The following is a 20389-nucleotide window of genomic DNA, read 5'->3' as shown; positions in this document are numbered from 1 at the left end:
TCTGTCTCCCCCTTTTAGACTGTGAGCCCACTGTTGGGTAGGGACGGTCTCTATATGTTGCCAATTTGTACTTCCCAAGCGCTTAGTACAGTGCTCTGCACATAGTAAGTGCTCAATAAATACGATTGATGATGATGGTAAGCACTTAGTACAGTGCTCTGCACACAGTAAGTGCTCAGTAACTACAATTGAATGAATGAATTCTCTGGATGTCTAGCATTGTGGTCACTGTACCTAAAATGCTTCTAATGGCCCAGCTTTTCTTAAGAAGCATACTACATTTAGGTAAATAAGTTAAAGCAGTATTCCTTATACTGTTTAATTCACTGGGTGCATGAGTGTTTGCTCACCTTCATGAAACTGCTTTTAACGAAAACTCTGGAGTCTTGATAGGAATCAAAATAAGCTCAGTCGGAGGAAAAGTTAGATGACATGACAAGATAGTGATCACCCAGATTAATTAGATCAGTTGGATTGTCGAGGAAGGGGTAGATTCTAGAAATCTTCTGAATGAGAAATTGAAAAAGAAATTCAGTCAAATAAAAAAAAGACTTATAGATGCTTTATTAATATTCAGTTTGCACGGTTTGTGGCATGGTGCTTTGAAATATGTTAACAGAGAGCTAGAAACAAATTTCCTATGTATAGTAAGAGAAGCAGCAAGGCCTAGTGGATAGAGCAATGACTTGGGTTTTAGTCCCGGCTTCACCACTTGTGTGCTGTGTGACCTTGGGCAAGTCATTTAACTTTTCTGTGCCTCAGTCACCTCATCTGTAAAATGGGGATTAAGACTGAGCCCCATGTGAGACATGTACTATGTCCAACATGGTTAGCCTGTATCTACCCGGTGCTTACTACAATGCCTGGCACATAGTAAGCATGTAACAAACACCGTAAAAAATAGTACATATTCACATATATTATCTATTGCTTAATCTGCAAATGTTCAATTAAAATTAAATGGTAAACATTGAGATAGTGACAATTGAGAAGGTAGAGCAGAATATTACAGGTGATTGTGGAATTTGTCATCTAAGAGGCTGGATCCACACACCTAATTTGAGCAAGATATAATGAAGTTATCATGAAAATCAAAAGCTTCTGATGAACTTACCTGTTGCCCTAAAATGTTAGTGTAAATGTTGAAAATGCCTGTACCATTTCAAAATAAGGTTGGGTGGGAGGAGGGTGGGAGGAGGCCGGGAGCGAGAACCACAACCTCATTTCACTCTGAGATGGTAAATGTTTTGTGAAAGAACTGAGATTTTGAGAACTCCAAAAAATGGAAGGAAAGAGAAGATGCCAAAGGTGTGAGTGGTTGGATGAAAGAAGTAGGTTTGCCTATGTGGACTGAGGGGACATTTAGTAATAATAACCTTGTTGTTATAATAACAGTGTTGTTAAGTGCTTACTCTATGCCAAGTACTGTGATAAATGCTGGGGTAAATACAAGATAATCAGATTGGATGGATACAGTGCCTGTCCCAAAGAGGGAGAAAAATGGATGGGTAGGTAGGGTCAGGATGCAAAGACTGGAATAGAGAAGCCCTTGGAAGTCTCATTAGGACTCATCATTTTGAGAGTGGGTGCTATAAAACTTCTTCATACCTCCATTTTACAGATCACCTATCTGAATTCAGCCTTTTGTGTGTTTTCTAGCTAAAATGTGATACAGTGGTGAGTGAAATCAGCACTGGGCCAGGAACAGTAAATTTCAAAATAAACCGAGAACTGTTAACAAAGGTAAGACTAAGATAAATTTTAAATTTGGGAGTTTTATGGGTGGGGGGGCGAGGGGATCTCATATTTGAATTTTGTATAACCTGTTTGGAAACTTCTTTTATGAGCCCGTTTATTCAACAGCTTGTATTTTTGGTCAGTCTTCAACTCTGTGCTTTTGTCAAGTATGTTGGGATTGGCAAAGAAAACCAGAGCTGCTCTCATTGTATTCCATTATTTGGGCTTTGTTTAGAGGGGTTTTTTGGTTGGGATTTTTTTCCATTTTTATGCCTGTCCTAAGTGGTCTGTTTTAGAAATTAAAACAACATAAAGGCAGCGTTTCTCTGTTTAAATTTGCACAGTTGCACATTTTTTGCATCCTTATCGGGGGGAGCCTCAATTACTATTAATACATGAATGAAAGAATTATGGAATGCAAGTTAAAAATTCAGTAGTCTTGTAAGACAGCAGGTGCATTACATACATTTGGCTATTTGTTACCATTGGCTAATTAATTCTTTTAAAAGAAGCTCAGTATAACAGGCTTCTGAATTCATTTTGTTGCTAAGTGTGCTCACTTCAGTGAAACCAGGCCAGAAAACAGAGACCAAACAGTAAATTGAATTGTTTGAAGCTAGCTTATCTGCAGGGTGCTTATTATGGTGCAGTTCCAGCTTGGTGTCAAGGCAGGGAACAGATAATATTTCCAGTTCTCAGGAGATAGTACTTTTTGGAAAGATAAAAGATCATAGCATTATCCCTGCATGTTAACCAACGTGGACATAAGACACCAATAAAAGTTAAAAGGCTTATGAATTATCCACCTATTTAATGTACATTATCTTTACAAGTAGAGCCAAAGTAAAGTCCATTGTTAACCTATCATTATTAACCAGATTGCAAAATTTTCAGTGTCCCTTTTCACAAACATGACTATCAGAGGTGTACATATTTGGTGGTGGTTATGGGCAAATATAGCCCATACAGACAAGACTATGTGTCATGACTTCAGTTTATATTAAAATTTTTACTCTCCCACAGTCTTATTTCTTCTGAGCCTAGAACAGTTTCATGTAGGCCCACTGTGATTTGAAAAACTGATGCAACCCTCTCAGCTTGGCTTCAAGATGAAATTCCCTTTTCCCTGGTGCTTAGTAGTGCAGTTCAGGATGTCATAGTTATCCTCTTCTGTTGCAATTTGTGTTGGAGATGTATAAAATATCAGATGGCAACAACTTGCCTACTCAATTTATTTTTATCGGTCCATCTATTATAAATGTGCCTACACACACTGTATTTACAATTGAGACGTCGTCTCTGAATTTTCAGAATGTCCTGCAGATGAAAATTCATGCTGCATGCTCTAAAGGAAAACCATAGTTGTGGGGAGGACCTCTTGTGGTTTCTGGTGAAATCTGATATGCCTCTGGAAAACTGTAAATGATGGGCAAAGGACAAGGGAATATGGCATTCTAGACATCACTATCTTTTTGACTAGCACTGGAGCTAACCCACCAAGACCACAGGAGAGACCAGTTCTGTGCTCTTTTATTGGTCAGAATTAAATTCACAGGATAGTGTGTGATGCCACTTATGGCTCCTGCATCTGTTTCCACTTCCCAACTCCGGTGGGGATTCCGGAAAGAGCCTTTTAGGATTTGTTTGGCTGGGCTGGGAGCCAAGAATAAGCTTATCAAGTCATGTGAAAGTAGGCCAGGCTAAGTGCACAGGTCTGTTTTCTAGTTAGTCCTTTGAAAATGTGGATTTTTCAGTCCAGCAGTGTGAATCTTGATCGTGAGTTGCCCCTCCTATTGATGGTTCCTTACATGGTTGCTTTTAGGGTTTGGTAAACTGTTTTGTTCAGGTCAGGTGAAACTAATTCAGCCTGTAAAGAAATATGTTTTGACTAACTGAATATCAAAAGCTTGTTCCCATTCAGGCTGTTTTTCATAATTGGCTATCACAGGATGTTAAGGAGACCAGTTGTTAGAGCCCTCAGGGCAATTTACAGATTCTTAATAGCCTGGGATTTGTTTCTGCTGGGGGGTGCGGGGAGGAAAGAGAGGAGGAGCTGCTGCTGGATTAGAATGAAAGCAAGAGGAACTGGGGTGACGCAGAGGGAGAGGTGAGGGAAGCAGGGGTGCCCAGACCTATGGCAAGAGGCAAAATGGCCCAGAGTGGCAGTGAGAGAAGTGGGGGTGGTCAGTGGTTAGGAGCTGTTCAGAGAGCAGTGTGGGCAGCTGCTTCAGAAGGAATGTAATGGCAGAGGGAGTATTCAGCGTAAACCGTGGGGAACTTGGGGTTAGGAGGGACCTGGGAATAGAAGAGGTTACCAGGGCAGAAAGATAAAGAGTGGGGAAGGCCAGGACCCAAAAAGAAGCAAGTTGGTGATCAGAAAAGGTATGGGACTGCAAAGAGAGGGCCTGGGAGAGAAGTGGAGGGGACCAGTCATGTGGGGAGCCAGGACTGTGGGCTTAGGAGAAGAATGGAAATAGGCCAGGGAGAGGGGACAAAACCTGGAAATCCTGATCATAGTTCACACATATTAGCTGGTTTCGGTGAATTGTGAATGCTTTCTGTGTACCCACCACTATTCAAGGTTCTGCAGGGTTGGTGCCCAGCACACGAGAAGTTTCCATTCTCTGCCCTTGTGTAGTTCATAATCTGTTGGGCAGAGGTGAAGCCAGCGGGTGAGGACCGCAGGGGCAAGCCAGATGGCAGCTACCTGTGCAGATGGGCGCAACTGTTTAAGACCCAGAAACATCTGCTTGCAAATTTACTGACTGCAGAACAGAAGTTGTCGCTCTGCCAGAGCCAAAAATTTGGGAACAGAGCCTTCACAAGCTTTAGCCAGCCTTATAAATTGTTAGATTCCCACATTTCTTAAAGTGTCTCGGTTCCAGCTGTCATCAGACTACCACTCACGCTCCCTGTCTCCAGCCCAACTCTCTGCAGTAGCTGTCATGAATCCTGACTCTCTCCTCCTCATTCTGCTTTGTTTTAGTCCCACCCTTTCCTCTTACCCCACCCCCTTTCTGATCCCACCGGCCGAGCTCCCTTTTAATCTTTTTATCACAGTTTCCCACCCCAAGTCTGACCCTCACTATATCAATGTAGCAAAACAGCTGAAAGTAGGAGACAGCCACTAGATAATAAATTCTTCATCATGTCTACCTACTCTGTTGTACTCTCCAAAGCACGTAGAACAGTGTTCTGAACTCAATAAGTGCTCAAATACCATTGATTCATTGATTGAGTGATTGTTGAGCTGTGCCATCAGTGGTTACAGTTCCCCTTATGTCACCACTTTGCCATCTTCTTTTCATTCCAGTGTGCTCCAGAAAGTCTGTCAGGTTTCTATCTTAAAGCAGCATGTTTCAGTCAGTGGCCTAGTTGGAACAAGCAAAGGCCTGGGGTTCAGAGGACCTGGGTTCTAATCCCAGCTCTGACACTTGTCTGCTGTGTGACCCTGTGCCTCAGGTACTTCTGTAAAATGGGAATTAAGACTGTCCAAGAAACTGAGAAGAGGTTTACCTGAAAGGAAAGGATCAGGGCAAGGAGTGGTGAAGCCAGGGGGCTAAGCAGAAGCAGGATGGTGAGGAGTCTTGAAACCAAGGCCCAGGGCTGTTATTTCAGCCTGATTCTAAATCATCAAATAATCCAGACACTGGGAGTGAAGTACTGTACCCACTTGGCAGGGTGGCCTGAGGTGAAGACAATTTGAGGGGAAAAAAAAAATGGGAAGAGGATACCATATAGCTTTTTTTGATAGAGGATTCAGGTGTTTTATCCATGGCCCTGAGGTGAAATGGGTGGAAATTTTTTATTCTCACTTTTGGCTGAGCAGATTGTGCCATTTTGTGAGTTGTGAATCTCCATAATATTGTAAATTCATTCATTCAATCGTATTGAGCGCTTACTGTGTGCAGGGCACTGTAGTAAGCGCTTGGGAAGTACAAGTTGGCAACATATAGAGACGGTCCCTACCCAACAGCAAGCTCACAGTCTAGAAGGGGGAGACAGACAACAAGACAGAACATATTAACAAAATAAAATAAATAGAATAAATAGGTAAATGTTCTTTGCTTGAACTAAAAGAAAATCTGTAGGAGTGTATTAGGATAACTTTTAAAAGGTAATCTAACATTTCCGGGTTTTGGCCAGTGTCTTGATACCTGTGTGTATAACAATTTCCCAAGATGAGTAAAGTTTATTACAGTGGAATTCTTGGGCTTTCTTGAAAGATGCCTGTGTTTAATTTTGACACGTTGCATTTATTTCTGTGTTTATACTGGGATTTTCAGAAATTTCCCAATCTTCTCTCATCACCCAGGAAAATTTCACTACATTCTTTACTTCTACTTTCAAAGGGTAGAGTATTATTTTACAGTTCCCAAATTCCATCAGATAAAGATTTTTGTGGAAAGTATCCCCTTCTGTATGGATTACCTCTTCTAATGGAACTTCTGCTCACCCTTTCTTTTCAGACAGTGTTGCAGCAAGTGTTTGAAGATGACTCAAAATACGGATTAAAAAGTGAACTGTTCTCAGAGCTTCCCCCCAAGAAGGTAGTGGTTGAATTCAGGTTAGTGATGTGTCCTAGTTACAATGATTTATTACCTGGGTCCTCTTTGCCTCTTCCCCCCACATGCACTGCCTGTATTGTTGGAAAGGAGAGAGATGCTTGTGGCCTTTGTTTTCGTAAAATGATGGTATCTATTGAGCACTTCCCATGGGCTAAGACTGGAATAGATACAAAGGTTACGAGAGGGGACATCAGTCCCTGTCCCACAGTTGTTTTCACAATTTCTGAAAATCCCAATATAAACACAGAAATAAATGCAACATGTCAAAATTAAGCACAGGCGTCTTTCAAGAGAGCCCAAGAATTCCACTGTAATAAACTTTACTCATCTTGGAAATTTTTTATATTAATGTCCTCCTCTAGACTGTAAGCTCATTGTAAGCAGGGAAGTCCACCAACTCTGTTGTAGTGTTATATTGTACTCTCACCCAAGCACTTAGTATTAGTAGTAGTAATAATAATAGTAAAAGTAAAGAATAATAATGGTACTCATTAAACACTTACTATGTACCAAGTACTGTTCTAAGTGCTAGGGTAGATACAAATTAATCAGGTTGGACACAGTTCTTGTCCCAGTTGGGGCTCACAGTCTTAATCCCCATTTTACAGATGCGGTAAATGAGGCCCAAAGAAGGTAAGCGTCTTGCCCAAGGTCACCCAGTAGACATGTTGCATAGCTGGAATTAGAACCCATGTCCTTCTGATTCCCAGGCTTGTGCTCTTTTCACTAAGCCAAGCTGCTTCTAGTACAGTGCTCTGCACAAAGAGCACAATAAGTACTATTAATTGATTTTGTTCCCATTTTACCAATTATGAAGCTGGAGCTCGGAAAGGTTAAATGAAAGCCAATGGTACAGTTGGGATTATAGTCCACATTTCCGGACTCTCAGTCCCATGCTCTTTCCATTAGGCTGCCCTGCTTCCCATTAGGCCATGCTACCTCTAAATTGTAATCTTCCTGTAAGCAGTATTCAGGGCAGTCATTTAAAACTTCTGTTTGTAAAGCCCTGCTTACAAAATACCGTGGCTATCCCAGGAGGATATGGTGTGGGCAGTAGCAGGGCATCAGTGTGGGAGGGGAGGGAGGCCAGACACTTCAATGAAGGTAAAACTGTGGTGTTTTCTTCCTTCTGGAGACGTATTTCCTGGCTCTCCTGTACTGATTGGTGAGGGTGCTCTGTGATAAACCGAGGCATCAGGGGGAAGCTTATGCAGATAAAGTGAATGGCCAGTTTGGGAAGGGGAGATTCCACTGTGAGGACCTGAGCGAGCACCCCTGGAAGTGGGGTGTAGGCCTTCAGCTAAGCCAGCCATTTAGCGATTGTCTCCATGGGCCAGACATCTCTACTCCCCACGATTCAGTCTCTCTGTAAAATAAAGCTGCTGTTTACTTCTGGCAGTCACTCAGAAAGAAGCTGCTTTTGGTAACCTAAGGAATAAGGATCATTCAACCCTGTGCCACAGGACTGCAAAAGCATAAATGCAAGCCTGCAGGCCAGTGCTCCCAGACTTCATTTACGTACATTTCCATGAAAACCCCACAAAACTGAAAAGCACAGCACAGTTAAGATGCTTTCAGTCTTTGGCCTGACTTATTATAGTGTTGCCCTGTCCTGATGGTAATGTCTGAAGGAACATAAAGCTGCATTAAGCTGTTCTCTTTTGCCCCAATAAATTAAGAAGTTAATTGATAGCCCAGTGTGTCTGTTGGGTTTATTCCCTTTGAACTATGTGAAACCCTTAGTTACATTAAGTTATTCATTGAATCCTCAGTAATCCTTTGAGGTATTTAGGCCGGCAACTGGCAATTATTAATGAACAGCAGATACCTTAAGGACATTGTCACTTTACCTCTATTGAGCTCTCCTGAGCAGTCAGTACAATGTTCAGCACATAGGAGCCATGCATTAAATACTTACAAATGTTTGATCGATTGAGGATGTTCCACTTATATTTATCATTTAAGGGAATGAATGGAATAGGATTGAAGGAGATTTCCTGGGACCATCCACCCATTCCCCTGCATCAGGTGGTCACTCACTACTTGCCCTAGTGGAAAGAGCATGGGGTTGGTCGCCTAGGAACCCTGGTTCTAATCCCATCTCCACCACTGGCCTGCTGTGCAACCATGGGCAGGTCACTTCACTTCTCTGTGCAGCTTCCTATTTGTGCCTCTGTACAGTTTTTCTCATCGGTAAAGCATTATTAGCAAGGGCAGCCTTTGGTGGGAAGAGGAGAAGTACAGTTTTTCTCATCGGTAAAGCATTATTAGCAAGGGCAGCCTTTGGTGGGAAGAGGAGAAGAGAAAATTCATTGAGTACTGCTTCATTAGAAGCAGCATGGCTTCGTGAAAATTATTAGAATCCATGACCTCTGACTCCCAAACCTGTGCTGTATCCACTGGGTCATGCTACTCTCTATAAAAGCTCAACGAACAAGACGTGTCCTGCAGTCACAACCAATGAATTAATTTGTCTAATCACTTGGGAAGGATTAAAAGAAAGTCAAGAGAATCATGTAGAAGCCTGTTTATTTAAACTCCATAGAACGGTAATTTTTTATCTTTTTTTTTTTTTCCAGTTCACCCAATGTTGCCAAAAAATTTCATGCTGGACACTTGCGCTCCACAATCATAGGTAAGGATAAGATGTTTTGGGGGATCTGCAGGAAAAAGAAATGTCTCTTATAGTTGAAATATTGAAAAACAGGCTTAGCATAAGATGTCTGCTATTGATTGAATAGTGAAAAGAAAGCACAAAATCAATTGGAGGCTATTGAGTTTAAACCAGAGAGACTGGGCTAGAGCAACTTTTGTCCACCACTGGGAGAAACCACAGTGCTCCAGCGGGGATTCCAGTTTATATGCTGAAAGCTGGTTTATGCCAGTGCTGATGCAGAACAATTTTCCACACAAAATGGAGATGACGCTGTACACTCAACAGCTTGTCGCCAAGTGCCCCTAACCCTAACTGCATGCATACGTGTGACCATGTTGTGACCATGTATAAGCATGCTTATAGAAGTGGATGAGCATTTCTCTGTGTGTGGCATATGGTAGGTATGGGATTAATTGTAAAAATCAAAGAGGGGAAAACTGCTTAAAAGGAAAGGGAATTTCATCTCTCAGAGGCAGACCAGACTTTTCTGCTGCTTTGTTCCATAGGCTAGGACTGGCACTTTCGGCTGCTCGTATTTATTGCCTCTGTTTGTTGTAGTGGACCAGCTGCAGCAGCTGGAGCTCTTTCCATAGTAGGCCTGATGAGACCCGATCCCTCATTAATGATTTGAAAATTCAACCGAAATGCATATTCCAAGATTCAGCCCTTTGGAATAACTGCCCCCAATGTCTCTCCTGGCCAGCCCGGCAGAGCATAAATGGTAAAAGCACAATGAGTAATCTAGTGGAAAATGAATTCACTCAATGACTTTCAGGGAGAGAAATACTTTGCTCCGTTCAAGCAACGCGTTGTAGTGCCAGAACTGGTAACAAGAAGGAGAACCTGAATCTATGTTTTAATGATTACTAGGGAATTTTATCGCAAATCTCAATGAAGCACTAGGACATCGAGTAACCAGAATAAACTACCTCGGCGACTGGGGCATGCAATTTGGTACGTATGCAGTCTTACTTTTATTGTAAAGCACAGTCAAGGTTTCTTTCCCCTCACGCTTCGTATTGCTTTTCCCACATTACAGAATCAACTTGTGTACAAAGTACTTTTGCCTAGCACTGGAAAGCCATTTTGTTTCTGGTCCGATACCATCACATCTTCTTTTGACAGACTTACTTTGTGTGCTGAGCATAGTCCTGCCAGGTTTTGCCATGGTACTTCCATGGTAAGCCAGGTACTTCCATGGGATCATTGGTTCTCCTTGACTGCACTCAATAAAAAAGCAGGTCTGTGAATCTGAAAGATAGCAAGTAGGTTACCCCCAGGGAATGGCTTCCAACCCTGACAGAATTTGCACACTCTGTTGCAATAAATTCTTACTCCACAAAGTAATTTGTCAGAATTTTGATATTGCCATAATGAACTCCTGCTCTTTGTAAAATTGAAGTAAATCTTCCTTTGTAACACTCTATTTTTGTAGCTTTGGGGAGGTTGGAAAATGGATTTTCCATGTGGTTAAAAAGGCTTTTATTGAAATGACTCAAAAGAGCACAGGTATAAGCAATTGAAACTTGTATGATGGTTCAACTCTCATACTGGGTATGAGCATTGGAAATCTTTTTATCCCTGGTATTAAATATCGATCAATAGTATTTATTGAACATTCAGTGTATGCAGAACACTGTACTAAGCACTTGGGAGAGAACAGTACACTACAATTTGTAGACACAATCCCTGCACATAAAGAGCTTATAGAACAGTGAGGGAGATAGACTTTAAAATAAATTACAAATGATTATGTACTGTGGGGTTGGAGGTGGCATGTATATCAAAAAGCTTAAGGGGTACAGAACCTAGTGCGTAGGTGACACAGAAGAAAGGGTGAATAGATGAAGTGAGGATTTAGTCATGGAAGGCCTTCTTGGAGAAGAGAAGATTTTAGAATGGCTTTAAAGGTGGGGAGGGTGATGGCTGGTCTAATATGAAAGTAGAGGGGGTTCCAGGATGGAGGGAGGTTGTATACAAGGGGTCGGTGGTGAGATCGAGGTACCTTGAATAGGTTGGCATTAGAAGGTAGGAAGGGGTTAACTGATTGAGTGTCTTGAAGCTGATGGTAAGGAGTTTCTATTTGATGTGGAGATAGATGGACAGGCAACCATGGGAGGTTTTTGAGGAGTGGTAGATGTGGATTTACCTTTTTTTTAGAAATATTATTCCGGTGGCAGAGTTAAGTATGAATTGGAGAGGGGAAAGACAAGAGGCAATCAAGGAGGCTGATGCAATAGTCAAGATGGGATAAAATAATAATAATCATAGTAATGGTATTTTAGGTTTTATTAAGTGCCAAGCATTATAGTAACCACTGTGACAGAGATATGATAATCAAGGTAGACACAGTCCTTGTCCCACAAAGGGTTCACATTCTTAAGGATGTGGGGCAACAGGTATTTAATCCACCTTTTACAAATGAGGAAACTGAGGCACAGAGAAGTTAAGTGATTTGCCCAATATCATACAGCAGGCAGGAGACTAAACTGGGGTTAGAACCCATTACCTCAGACACCCAGGCCTTTGTTTTTTCCACCGGGTCATGATAGTAATACATCCTTGGATTAGCGTGGCAGCAGTTCGGATGGAGAGGAAAGGGAAGATTCTAGAGGAGTCGTGAAGATAGAACCAACAGACTGAATCTGCATTTTGAATGAGAGAGAGGAGTCGAGACTATTGTCAAGGCTTTGGGCTTGTGAAACAGGGAAAATAGTGGAGTTGTTTTCAGTAATGGAAAAATCTGGGTCAGAACAGGATTTGGGAAGATGAGGAGTTTTGTTTTCAACGTATTAAATTTGACCATATTAAGTTGTTGGCAGAAATTCCAAGCAGAGATGTCCTGAAGACAGGAGGAAATGTGAGATGGCAGAGGAGGAGAGAGGTTGGGACTCGAGAGGTAGAATTGGGAATCATCTTTGTGGCAGTTGATTGATGGGGTGATACCACGACTCCTTTAAAAGTGACTTCAGTACATAGGGAGCACAGGCATGATGTCTTTTGCTGCAGGTGATCTGGCCTCCACTGCTTTGACTCTCACCTGATTGTTAAACTACTAAACAGTCGTGCATCGTGACCAGCACAAATTGTGTGTAGGGGTGGCTACAAAAGCATGCCTATGTACGCTTACCTCTATACTCATGTGTCCCATTTCCTCCCTCCACTCCCCCAACATGATTAGAGTCAGGCATGAAGCCTGAAACATCATCATCATAATGATTGTAGTATTTGTTAAGCACATACTGTGTGCAAAGCACTGTACCAAGTGCTGGGATAAATACAGTATAAAGCAGATCTGGACACCATCTCCGTCCCACACAGGGCTCACGGTGTAAGAGGGAGGGAGAATTGGTACTTTATCCCCATTTTACAGATGAGGTAACAGACACCGAGACGTTAAGTGACTTGCCCAAGGCCTCACACCAGGCAGTTTGCTAGTGCTGGGATTAGAACCCAAGTTTGCTGATTCGTAAGCCCGTGCTGTACCCCTAGATCACTCCGCCTCTGTCCTGCTGCCAGACATGGCAGGAGCTTAGTACAAGTGCTTAGTACAGTGCTCTGCACACAGTAAGCACTCAATAAATACAATTGAATGAATGAGCAAAGCCCAGTGCCCCTGAGGATAGGTGGAAGTACCCAGATTTGATTGGTGGCCGGGCTGCTTGTGACGGTTAGGAAGTCGCGACCCCGACTGGGACAATGAAGAGCTGAGGCATCCACTGTTACTTTTCACTGTCTTCTTTTGCTTTTGCTTAGTTCGTAGCGTCTCATTTTTTCCCCTAGTGTCTGACTGCCCAGTTTTAAACAGTGAACCCGTCGGCCAAGGGCTAAAACTGTCCATTTGTCCTTCCCGGCGCCCAGTGCAGTACTTTGCACATAAGAGCTCTTTAACTTTTTGTATTGATTGATTCTTACTGATGATTTGCATGCCAGCATATGATACCGTAGAGCATCTGTACTCTGTGATTACAAGATGATGTATTCTCTTCCCTCCTTCCTTTCCCCCGTAAATGTACAAAGACACCCCTAACCGTTTTCAGTATGTGCATTGAAGACCATGCAAATGAGCAAATACCTAATTTACAACCTACTCGGGTTGATCTTTAAGTATATTTGCTGATCGTAAAGATTTGATTTGTAGATGGTGCTTTATCACTTGTATAAAAATGTACATTAAACACTATGGCCAGAACTGCGGTAGGGAAATAACATTTTGGTGAACTTCCAAGAGCTTTTGGGCTGCCTTTCCCCAGCGTGACTGGCTATGGTGAATAGACAGGATTGTTTCCTTTAGTGGAATCTTACCTTCTGACTCTGCAGAGGAGGCTCTTTCTATACTACAATAAGTTTGTTGTCCCAAGCACGGAAAGGAAGCAGCATGCCTTGCATTCTGCAGTTGCACTTACGGGCCCAAACCCAGCTGGTAGCCCAGAGGGCTAGGCCTCTGCATCTCGACTGTCCATTTCCACCAGATGTCCTCCTCTTTGTATTGGTGGAATCAATTTCGACGTTGAACAGCTATTAGAAAAAAAATGCGACCATGGTGTACCAAATTATAGCCCACGGACTTTATTATAGTGGTGCCTCTCCGGAGGACTGCTGTGGTTAATGATCTGTCAGCATTTCCATTATGACCACCATTGTGAAAGAGTTTAATTTGGCTGCCTCCACCGTACCCTGCCGCAAGTTGGCAGGAAAGTTCTCGGTTCCGGAGAGTTTTCTAAAAACTGTCAAATTGAATGGTAATCGGAACCCATCCGCCCTCTCTCCCTGCCAGATGCCATGGGCTCGATAAGAACCCCTGAATTACTTTTCCTCTCTGGGCCCTTGAGCTTGTATTTTGCTGTAGCAAAAGGTGTCCTAGTTTTACCACTTTGGTCTTGGTTTCTTTTGTCACAATCCGTAAATGCTACCAACGTGGATTTGGTTATGGAAGTTTGATGTTCTAGCTGGCTGTGCCCTGCTTTGTTTTCTAATATCCCGTTTCACATTTGCTCATTTACTGATTACCGCGTTAGGTCTTTTGGGAACTGGTTTCCAACTGTTCGGCTGTGAAGAAAAGCTCCAGTCCAATCCCTTACAGCACCTCTATGATGTAAGTTGGCCTAAACAGGATTTGAAAATCTCTGCTTTTTTCAGGATTCATTTCTGCCACTGATAGCACATTTAAAGTCCATTGATTTTATGACACCTGCTCCTTAAACTCAATGAAACTTACTTGAGGAATGTTGCTTCCATTTCGTTCAGGCACACTGCTTTTAATATTTAAAAGGGAACGTTTTCCTTAGCATTTAGTTACATTTGAGACTGCTTTTCTCTAAGAATCAATATAGAGCGAATATACGGATGGGTCGAAGGGTTTGGCACAATGAGAATATTCTTATTGTTTGGCTCGTGGAGCAGAGTGGGTGTGACTTTTTTGAGATTGTGCTGAATTGCATTCTGTCCAAACCTGAAAAAAGTTAGGGAACAAATTACATTAAAAATTTCAGGAGGCTCACTGAAAAAAGGATGCTTTATAATTCTCTGCTTTTCACCTGCCTCAAGGAGCAAGCTGAGCGTACCTCTCAGAGCTGTTCCTCCTGCTGTTGGCTTTGTACTTGAATTTAATGCACATTCTTTTTATTTCTCTAAAGTATTTGAAGGTTTGTAATTTCTTCTAACACTTATCTACTTAAATAGCTTCTGAAATGATTGAGTGCTTTTTGATTGGCCATATTAAATGAAACATTTTTTTCCCTATTCTCATTAAGAATCTTGGTAGGGAGACAAAGAGCTATAATATTAAAAGCCTTCCCTTATGGTTGCCTGTAAACAAAAGATATGCCTCTGTAGTTTCTTGACTTCTGATATTACCATTTTTAAAGCTATTGGAGGGGGTGCTTTCTCCAAAGAACATAGTCACCTTTGACTAGACCTAAGTCCTTGGGGACTTCCTACATCACACGCAGCATAAATTTATCTGCATATTGGAACTAATGCTGTTAATTAAAGGAACATCTGAAGCATAGCTAGTTGATTTTTGCCTAGGTAAACTAGTTGTTCCTCCTGGAATCCCACCACGTTTAATTTCCATGAACAGATTTTTTTAGATTCTTATTGAAGTGTCAGTGTTTCCATAACAGTCAGTGGCTCCAGCTCCAGTACGTGAAGCTGCAATATCAGTTTCCTTTCACTCCATTTTGCATCACCGTAAGGTGGAAAAATCAGACTTAATGTGAGCTTTCAATCCGAGGGTAGGCTGAAGGGTGAGAATTGATTGGCAGGTACACGTGAATAGGAGGCGGCGGATATCTGTGCTCCTTCTTCCCTTTGCTTATTAGCTATCACTGTGTGACAGCAAAAGAAAGGGGCCTGCCCCAGCCCTTCCCTCCATGTAAAAGTAGGATTCAAATTGGTTCCAGGGAAGGTGGGCCCTGCGCTCATTTCTCTTGCTTCCCTCCTGCTCCTTCCAGCCTTGAGGCAGATAGAGTGACAGATGAAATCCGCTGGCCTTCTGCAACCTCCAGTTAATTTCCATAATGTGAAACCTTGTTTGACACGACCGATTTTATTACACTGCTTACATGTATAACTATCCCACTTTATGCCATAATTGTTGCAGTCTGAAAACAGGGGAGGGGGTAGTTCACGGGGAATTATGGCTAGCAATAGGGGAGCAAAAGGAAAAAGAAGAGAAGGAAAAATGACAGGGAGAAGGAAGAGAAAGGTAAGAGGGCACTTGAAACTATTGCACATTCCCAGGTGCTGCATACAATAATGAATTTCAGTGAATTATGGAAAACCACCGCCCCTTGCTCCTCTTCCTATTTAGTAGTTCACGTGGATAGGATAGTCGGGGAAATGAAGGCTTGATCGGGGAAGACCTAAGGCCTCTTGGAGGAGATGTGATTTTAATAAAGCTTTGAAGGTGGGGAGAGTGGTGATCTGTCTTATATGGAGGGTGAGGGAGTTCCAGGCCAGAAGGAGGATGCACGGGGTCAGTGGCGAGATACATGAAATCGAGATACAAATTAGGTTGATGTTACAAGAGCCAAGTGAGCAGGTTGGGTTGTATTAGGAAACCAGTAAGTTAAGAGAGAAGGGAGCAAGGTGATTTGAGTAAGCCACTGGTAAGCTGTTTATATTTAATGCAGAGAGAGCCTGGTTTGGGTAGGAAAATTACATTTTGATTTGGACATGTTAAGTATGAGATGTCAGCAAGACATTCAAGTAGAGGTGTCCTGAAGGCAGGAGGAAATGACTGACTGCTGAGAAGGAGAGATCAGGGCTAGTGTTGATTTGGGTATCATCCGCGTAGAGAAGGCAGTTGAAGCCGAGGGAACAAATGAATTTTCTGAGGGAGTGGGTATAGGTGGAGCATAGGAGATGGAGAACTAAGCTTTTAGGGATTCCCATAGTTAAAGGGTGGGAGGCAGAGGAAAAGCCCCTGAAAGGGACTGAGAAAGAGCAGCCCAAGGTATCTCCCAAGCGTTATAGTGATTTGATTGCTTTGCTACATATTTTCCACAGTTCTTTTCTGGATCATTTGTCTCAGCCTCAAGGAGTTTTTCTTTTTTCCTTCCTTCCTCCCTTCCTCTTGTGAATTGTATTCTCCTGGTAAATTTTGCCACTTCGTTTTGGCAGCAACAAGCATTTTTAGGTTAGGCTTAAAGGACCGGCTAACAGTTCTCTTGCCTTTGGACACCCCTGTAGATCTTATCAATTTAACTTGTTCCACCTCATTTCATGTCGGATAGGAGAGAGGTTGTGATTTAGCAGTTTTTTTCTGACATTACAAATTAGGCATTTTCCTTCTGCACGGTCACTTGGTTTTGCTTGGCGTAAGCGCAATAGCCCCTTATTTCTCTGTGTTCTTGCCAACTTTGATTTCTTTGTCAAGGAATCCTGCTGCAAAGATGAACAGTGAATTCCATTTCTTTTCAGAAAATGGTTTCCTTAGTTCCTTACGAAGGAAACTAAGAAGACAGTTGGGAGTTGGGAAAGTGGATATTCGAGTGGATCAACTCTGGGCATCTGTTGGGAAGTCCTGGAGGGCTTTTTCTTAGTTTAGATTATTAGTTGGTTTGTTTTTAGTGCTATATAGATTAATGTTTTTGGCCATGATTCTAAGCCCAAGTAGTCCTTACCATTCAGAATCAACCTGGACATTTAGGAAAAATATTTGTTTTAGACTTGGTTACCCTAACAAGATGTCTTTCCAGTATCAAAGAAAAGGCATTTTTCAAATATGTTCCTAAATATGGTATTAGGAACTATAGTATAGTATTAGTATATAGTTCCTACGTAAAGTATTTATGTAAAGTCTTTTAAAAAACATTCTCTCAATGTTTAGCATTTATTGAGTGCTTAATCTGTGCAGAGCACTGTACTAAGCACTTGGGAGAGGCGGACACGTTCCCTGCCCACACCAAGCTTGCAGTTTAGAGGTGGAGCCAGATGTTAATAAATAGAAATATATAATTTAAAGATTCATACATAAGTTCTGTGGGGTTGAGGGTAGAGTGGATACCAGATACCCAAAGGTCACTGATCCAAGTGCAGAGACCATATAGAAATTTTAAAAACATAAAATTGGCGGGGGGGGCGGGGGGGAGAGTGAGAATGAGAGTGAATATTAGTGTGGCCTACTGAGAAAACCATGGGCCTGGAGGTCAGAGGACCTGGGTTCTAATCCCGTCTCTGCCACGTGCTTGCCGTGGGCAAGTCACTACTCCGTTCCTCAGGTTCCTCAACTGTATAATGGGGATTGAATACCTGTTCTCCCTTCTACTTACACCTGGGCCCCATGAGGGACAAGGAACCATGTCCCACCTGATTTACTTGTATCTACCCCAGCGCTTAGAACAGTGCTTGATACCTAGGGCTTAATAAATACCATTTAAAAAAAAAAATCTTTCCTCTTTCACTGGGTTATTCTGCCCCTCTCTTGGATATACTGTGAAGGATTTTTCATATGTCAGTAACAAAACAATTTGACTTTATTGCCATCCGTTATACTTCTTGAAAAAGAAATATGCATTAGTGTTCTGTTAGGGTTACTGTAATCTAATGGTAAATGGAATTTTAAGTACTTTCCTATAGTGGGATATCATCAGAGGAAAAGAAAGAATTAAGCGGTAACCTTAAAAGTAGTGACTGAAATCTGAGTCCACTGTCAATGGCAATTCTGTGTGCACAGGGCTACAGAACATTTGATAGAAGTAAGTTGTGGTCCCTGCCCTTAAAGAGCTTACAAGCTGATCATCATCATCATCATCATCAATCGTATTTATTGAGCGCTTACTGTGTGCAGAGCACTGTACTAAGCGCTTGGGAAGTCCAAGTTGGCAACATATAGAGACAGTCCCTACCCAACAGTGGGCTCACAGTCTAAAAGGGGGAGACAGAGAACAAAACCAAACGTACTAACGAAATAAAATAAATAGAATAGATATGTACAAGTAAAATAAATAAATAAATAGAGTAATAAATATGTACAAACATATATACATATATACAGGTGCTGTGGGGAAGGGAAGGAGGTAAGATGGGGGGGATGGAGAGGGGGACGAGGGGGAGAGGAAGGAAGCTGATGAACTCTATCCCTTTGCTATAATTTGAGGCAGGCTATTTCTTATTCAGGATAGGGCCGTTTGGTGAGTATAACTAGGAAAAGTGATCGTAAGGGCTTGGCAAAGTTCAGTTCCGGTAATAGCCAGAGGCTTGAGCCCAGGATTGCAGCGTGTGAGGTCTTGTGGAGCAGATGTTGAAAATCTTCTGGTATCTTGAGGCTGATCAGGTCTCTGTTAAAATGAAGCTGATGATTCTTACTTACCACCCAACTGCTACTGGCTTTTAGCCTCTCCTGCCTTTTCCCCCAGAAACAGGTAATCCCCAGGCCAGAATTTTCTGGCATGGTTAATATCGGCTTGCCTGTTTAGCCTGGTGACGGCATTGGCGCGCATAGTGCGGTGCGCTGTAGTAAACGGTCACTGGTCCTTCCCCGACAGTTTGAGCCTTTATTGGTCTCAGTGGAAATCTTATGGCCCACTGAGGTCACCCTTAACAGTTTTTCATCTCATTCCGTAGAAGTAGCTATTTTGTGGTGTTTGCAAGTGCATTTAGGTTTATTAATGAAATTATATCCAACCAAAATGCAGCTGCCATCTCTCCATCCCAGCCGTTGAAAAGAGTGGCTTGAGGGTTAATGTTCTCTTCAGCAAATCCAAAAATTTCCAGCCGATTCCCTAAGGAAAATGCAGCTGTTTTCAGTTCAGTGGTAATTGAAAAGAACTCAACATTGTGTTCCCAACTCTGCAGAGAGAAATTCTGCTGTCTGTTGCTAAGACCCAAATTTATAATTAAATGATTTCATTGCCTTTGCTTTTGTTCCTGGATCTCGCTTTAAAATAAATCTGCTTTCAGATTAAATGCCCACCACATTAAGTGCAAATTGAATATTCCCATCCGTAGTTTTACATTTACTTATTTTATGATTGCAAAGTACCTTTATTCCAACCACCCATTAAGTTGTAATGGCTGTGCCTTCACATTGGAAAGAGGGCAGACTACTTGGTAAGCGTTAATTTGGTTAGCTTGTCGTACTATTTGCTAGGCTCACCTAATCTTTAGCCAGGAACTTTCCTTCGAGCCTGTTATAATTTTCCCAGAAAGTATTCGTGTTTGGGCTTGTTTCCATTAAAGTTATTAAAACTATAAATACTCCTTTTTTAAAAAGATTTTCAAAAATGTTGCCATTTCTGAATCTCCTGGGCATCTTTGTTTTTAATCAAGGTGTGGTTTGGGATCCTCGATTGCTTGCATATGTGTGAATCATAAGTCAGAAACATTTATATGTATATTTTATGTGCTCACCAAGGGCCAGGGAAAAATACAAAGGTAGATAGTTAGGCCAGAAGCCAGGAACTCTGAAGTTTCATCCCCCTGACACTGACGTTTCTCAGTTTTTCCCCCCCGAGACCATCTCTTCCTTCCCACTCAGTAAAATGAGGTTTATAGTTGCCTCATAAATTGAAGTTTTGCAAGGATTAGGTTGTGTTTGTAATAAGCTTGGAAGAGATCGAGGTTCAGACAGGGAAGGCCAACTGGTAAACAGGACAATCGTGTTCATAATTCTCTACAGTCCTGTGCTTTCTGGGCCAAGGATGTCTTGGCATTTGGCACCTGCTGTGCTCTCTCTCTCTCCCTCTCCCTCCCTCCCTCCCTACCTTAGAGACCCACATTTCCCACCATCCTATCCCTGTTATATTCCATGACACAACCCTGTTCCCCATACCACTAATCCCTAGTGGTGAATGGGATATTAATTTTCCCCCAATATATTGTCTGATAACCAAAACAGCTGGACAAGGTTATTCTAGACCATTCATCTTCCTGAGTCTAATCTCAGTGACATACCACCTCCGCTGTGTCTCTGTTTAAGGAG

General features: G+C 42.1%; 1 protein-coding gene across 1 annotated transcript in view; it reads left to right on the top strand.

Annotated features, from left to right (window-relative positions):
• Positions 1 to 20389, top strand: part of RARS2 (arginyl-tRNA synthetase 2, mitochondrial) — a 49425-nt gene that overhangs the window by 12533 nt on the left and 16503 nt on the right. The window contains exons 4-8 of the mRNA XM_038761308.1: positions 1660 to 1743; positions 6207 to 6304; positions 8885 to 8940; positions 9832 to 9915; positions 13980 to 14056. Coding sequence (XP_038617236.1) covers positions 1660 to 1743; positions 6207 to 6304; positions 8885 to 8940; positions 9832 to 9915; positions 13980 to 14056 — 399 coding nt within the window. The remainder of the gene's footprint in view (positions 1 to 1659; positions 1744 to 6206; positions 6305 to 8884; positions 8941 to 9831; positions 9916 to 13979; positions 14057 to 20389) is intronic.

The sequence above is a fragment of the Tachyglossus aculeatus genome, chromosome 19 (assembly GCF_015852505.1).
Source record: "Tachyglossus aculeatus isolate mTacAcu1 chromosome 19, mTacAcu1.pri, whole genome shotgun sequence".
Lineage (NCBI taxonomy): Eukaryota > Metazoa > Chordata > Mammalia > Monotremata > Tachyglossidae > Tachyglossus > Tachyglossus aculeatus.
Note: the sequence above shows the minus strand (reverse complement) of the source record. Positions and strands in the feature narration are given on the sequence as shown.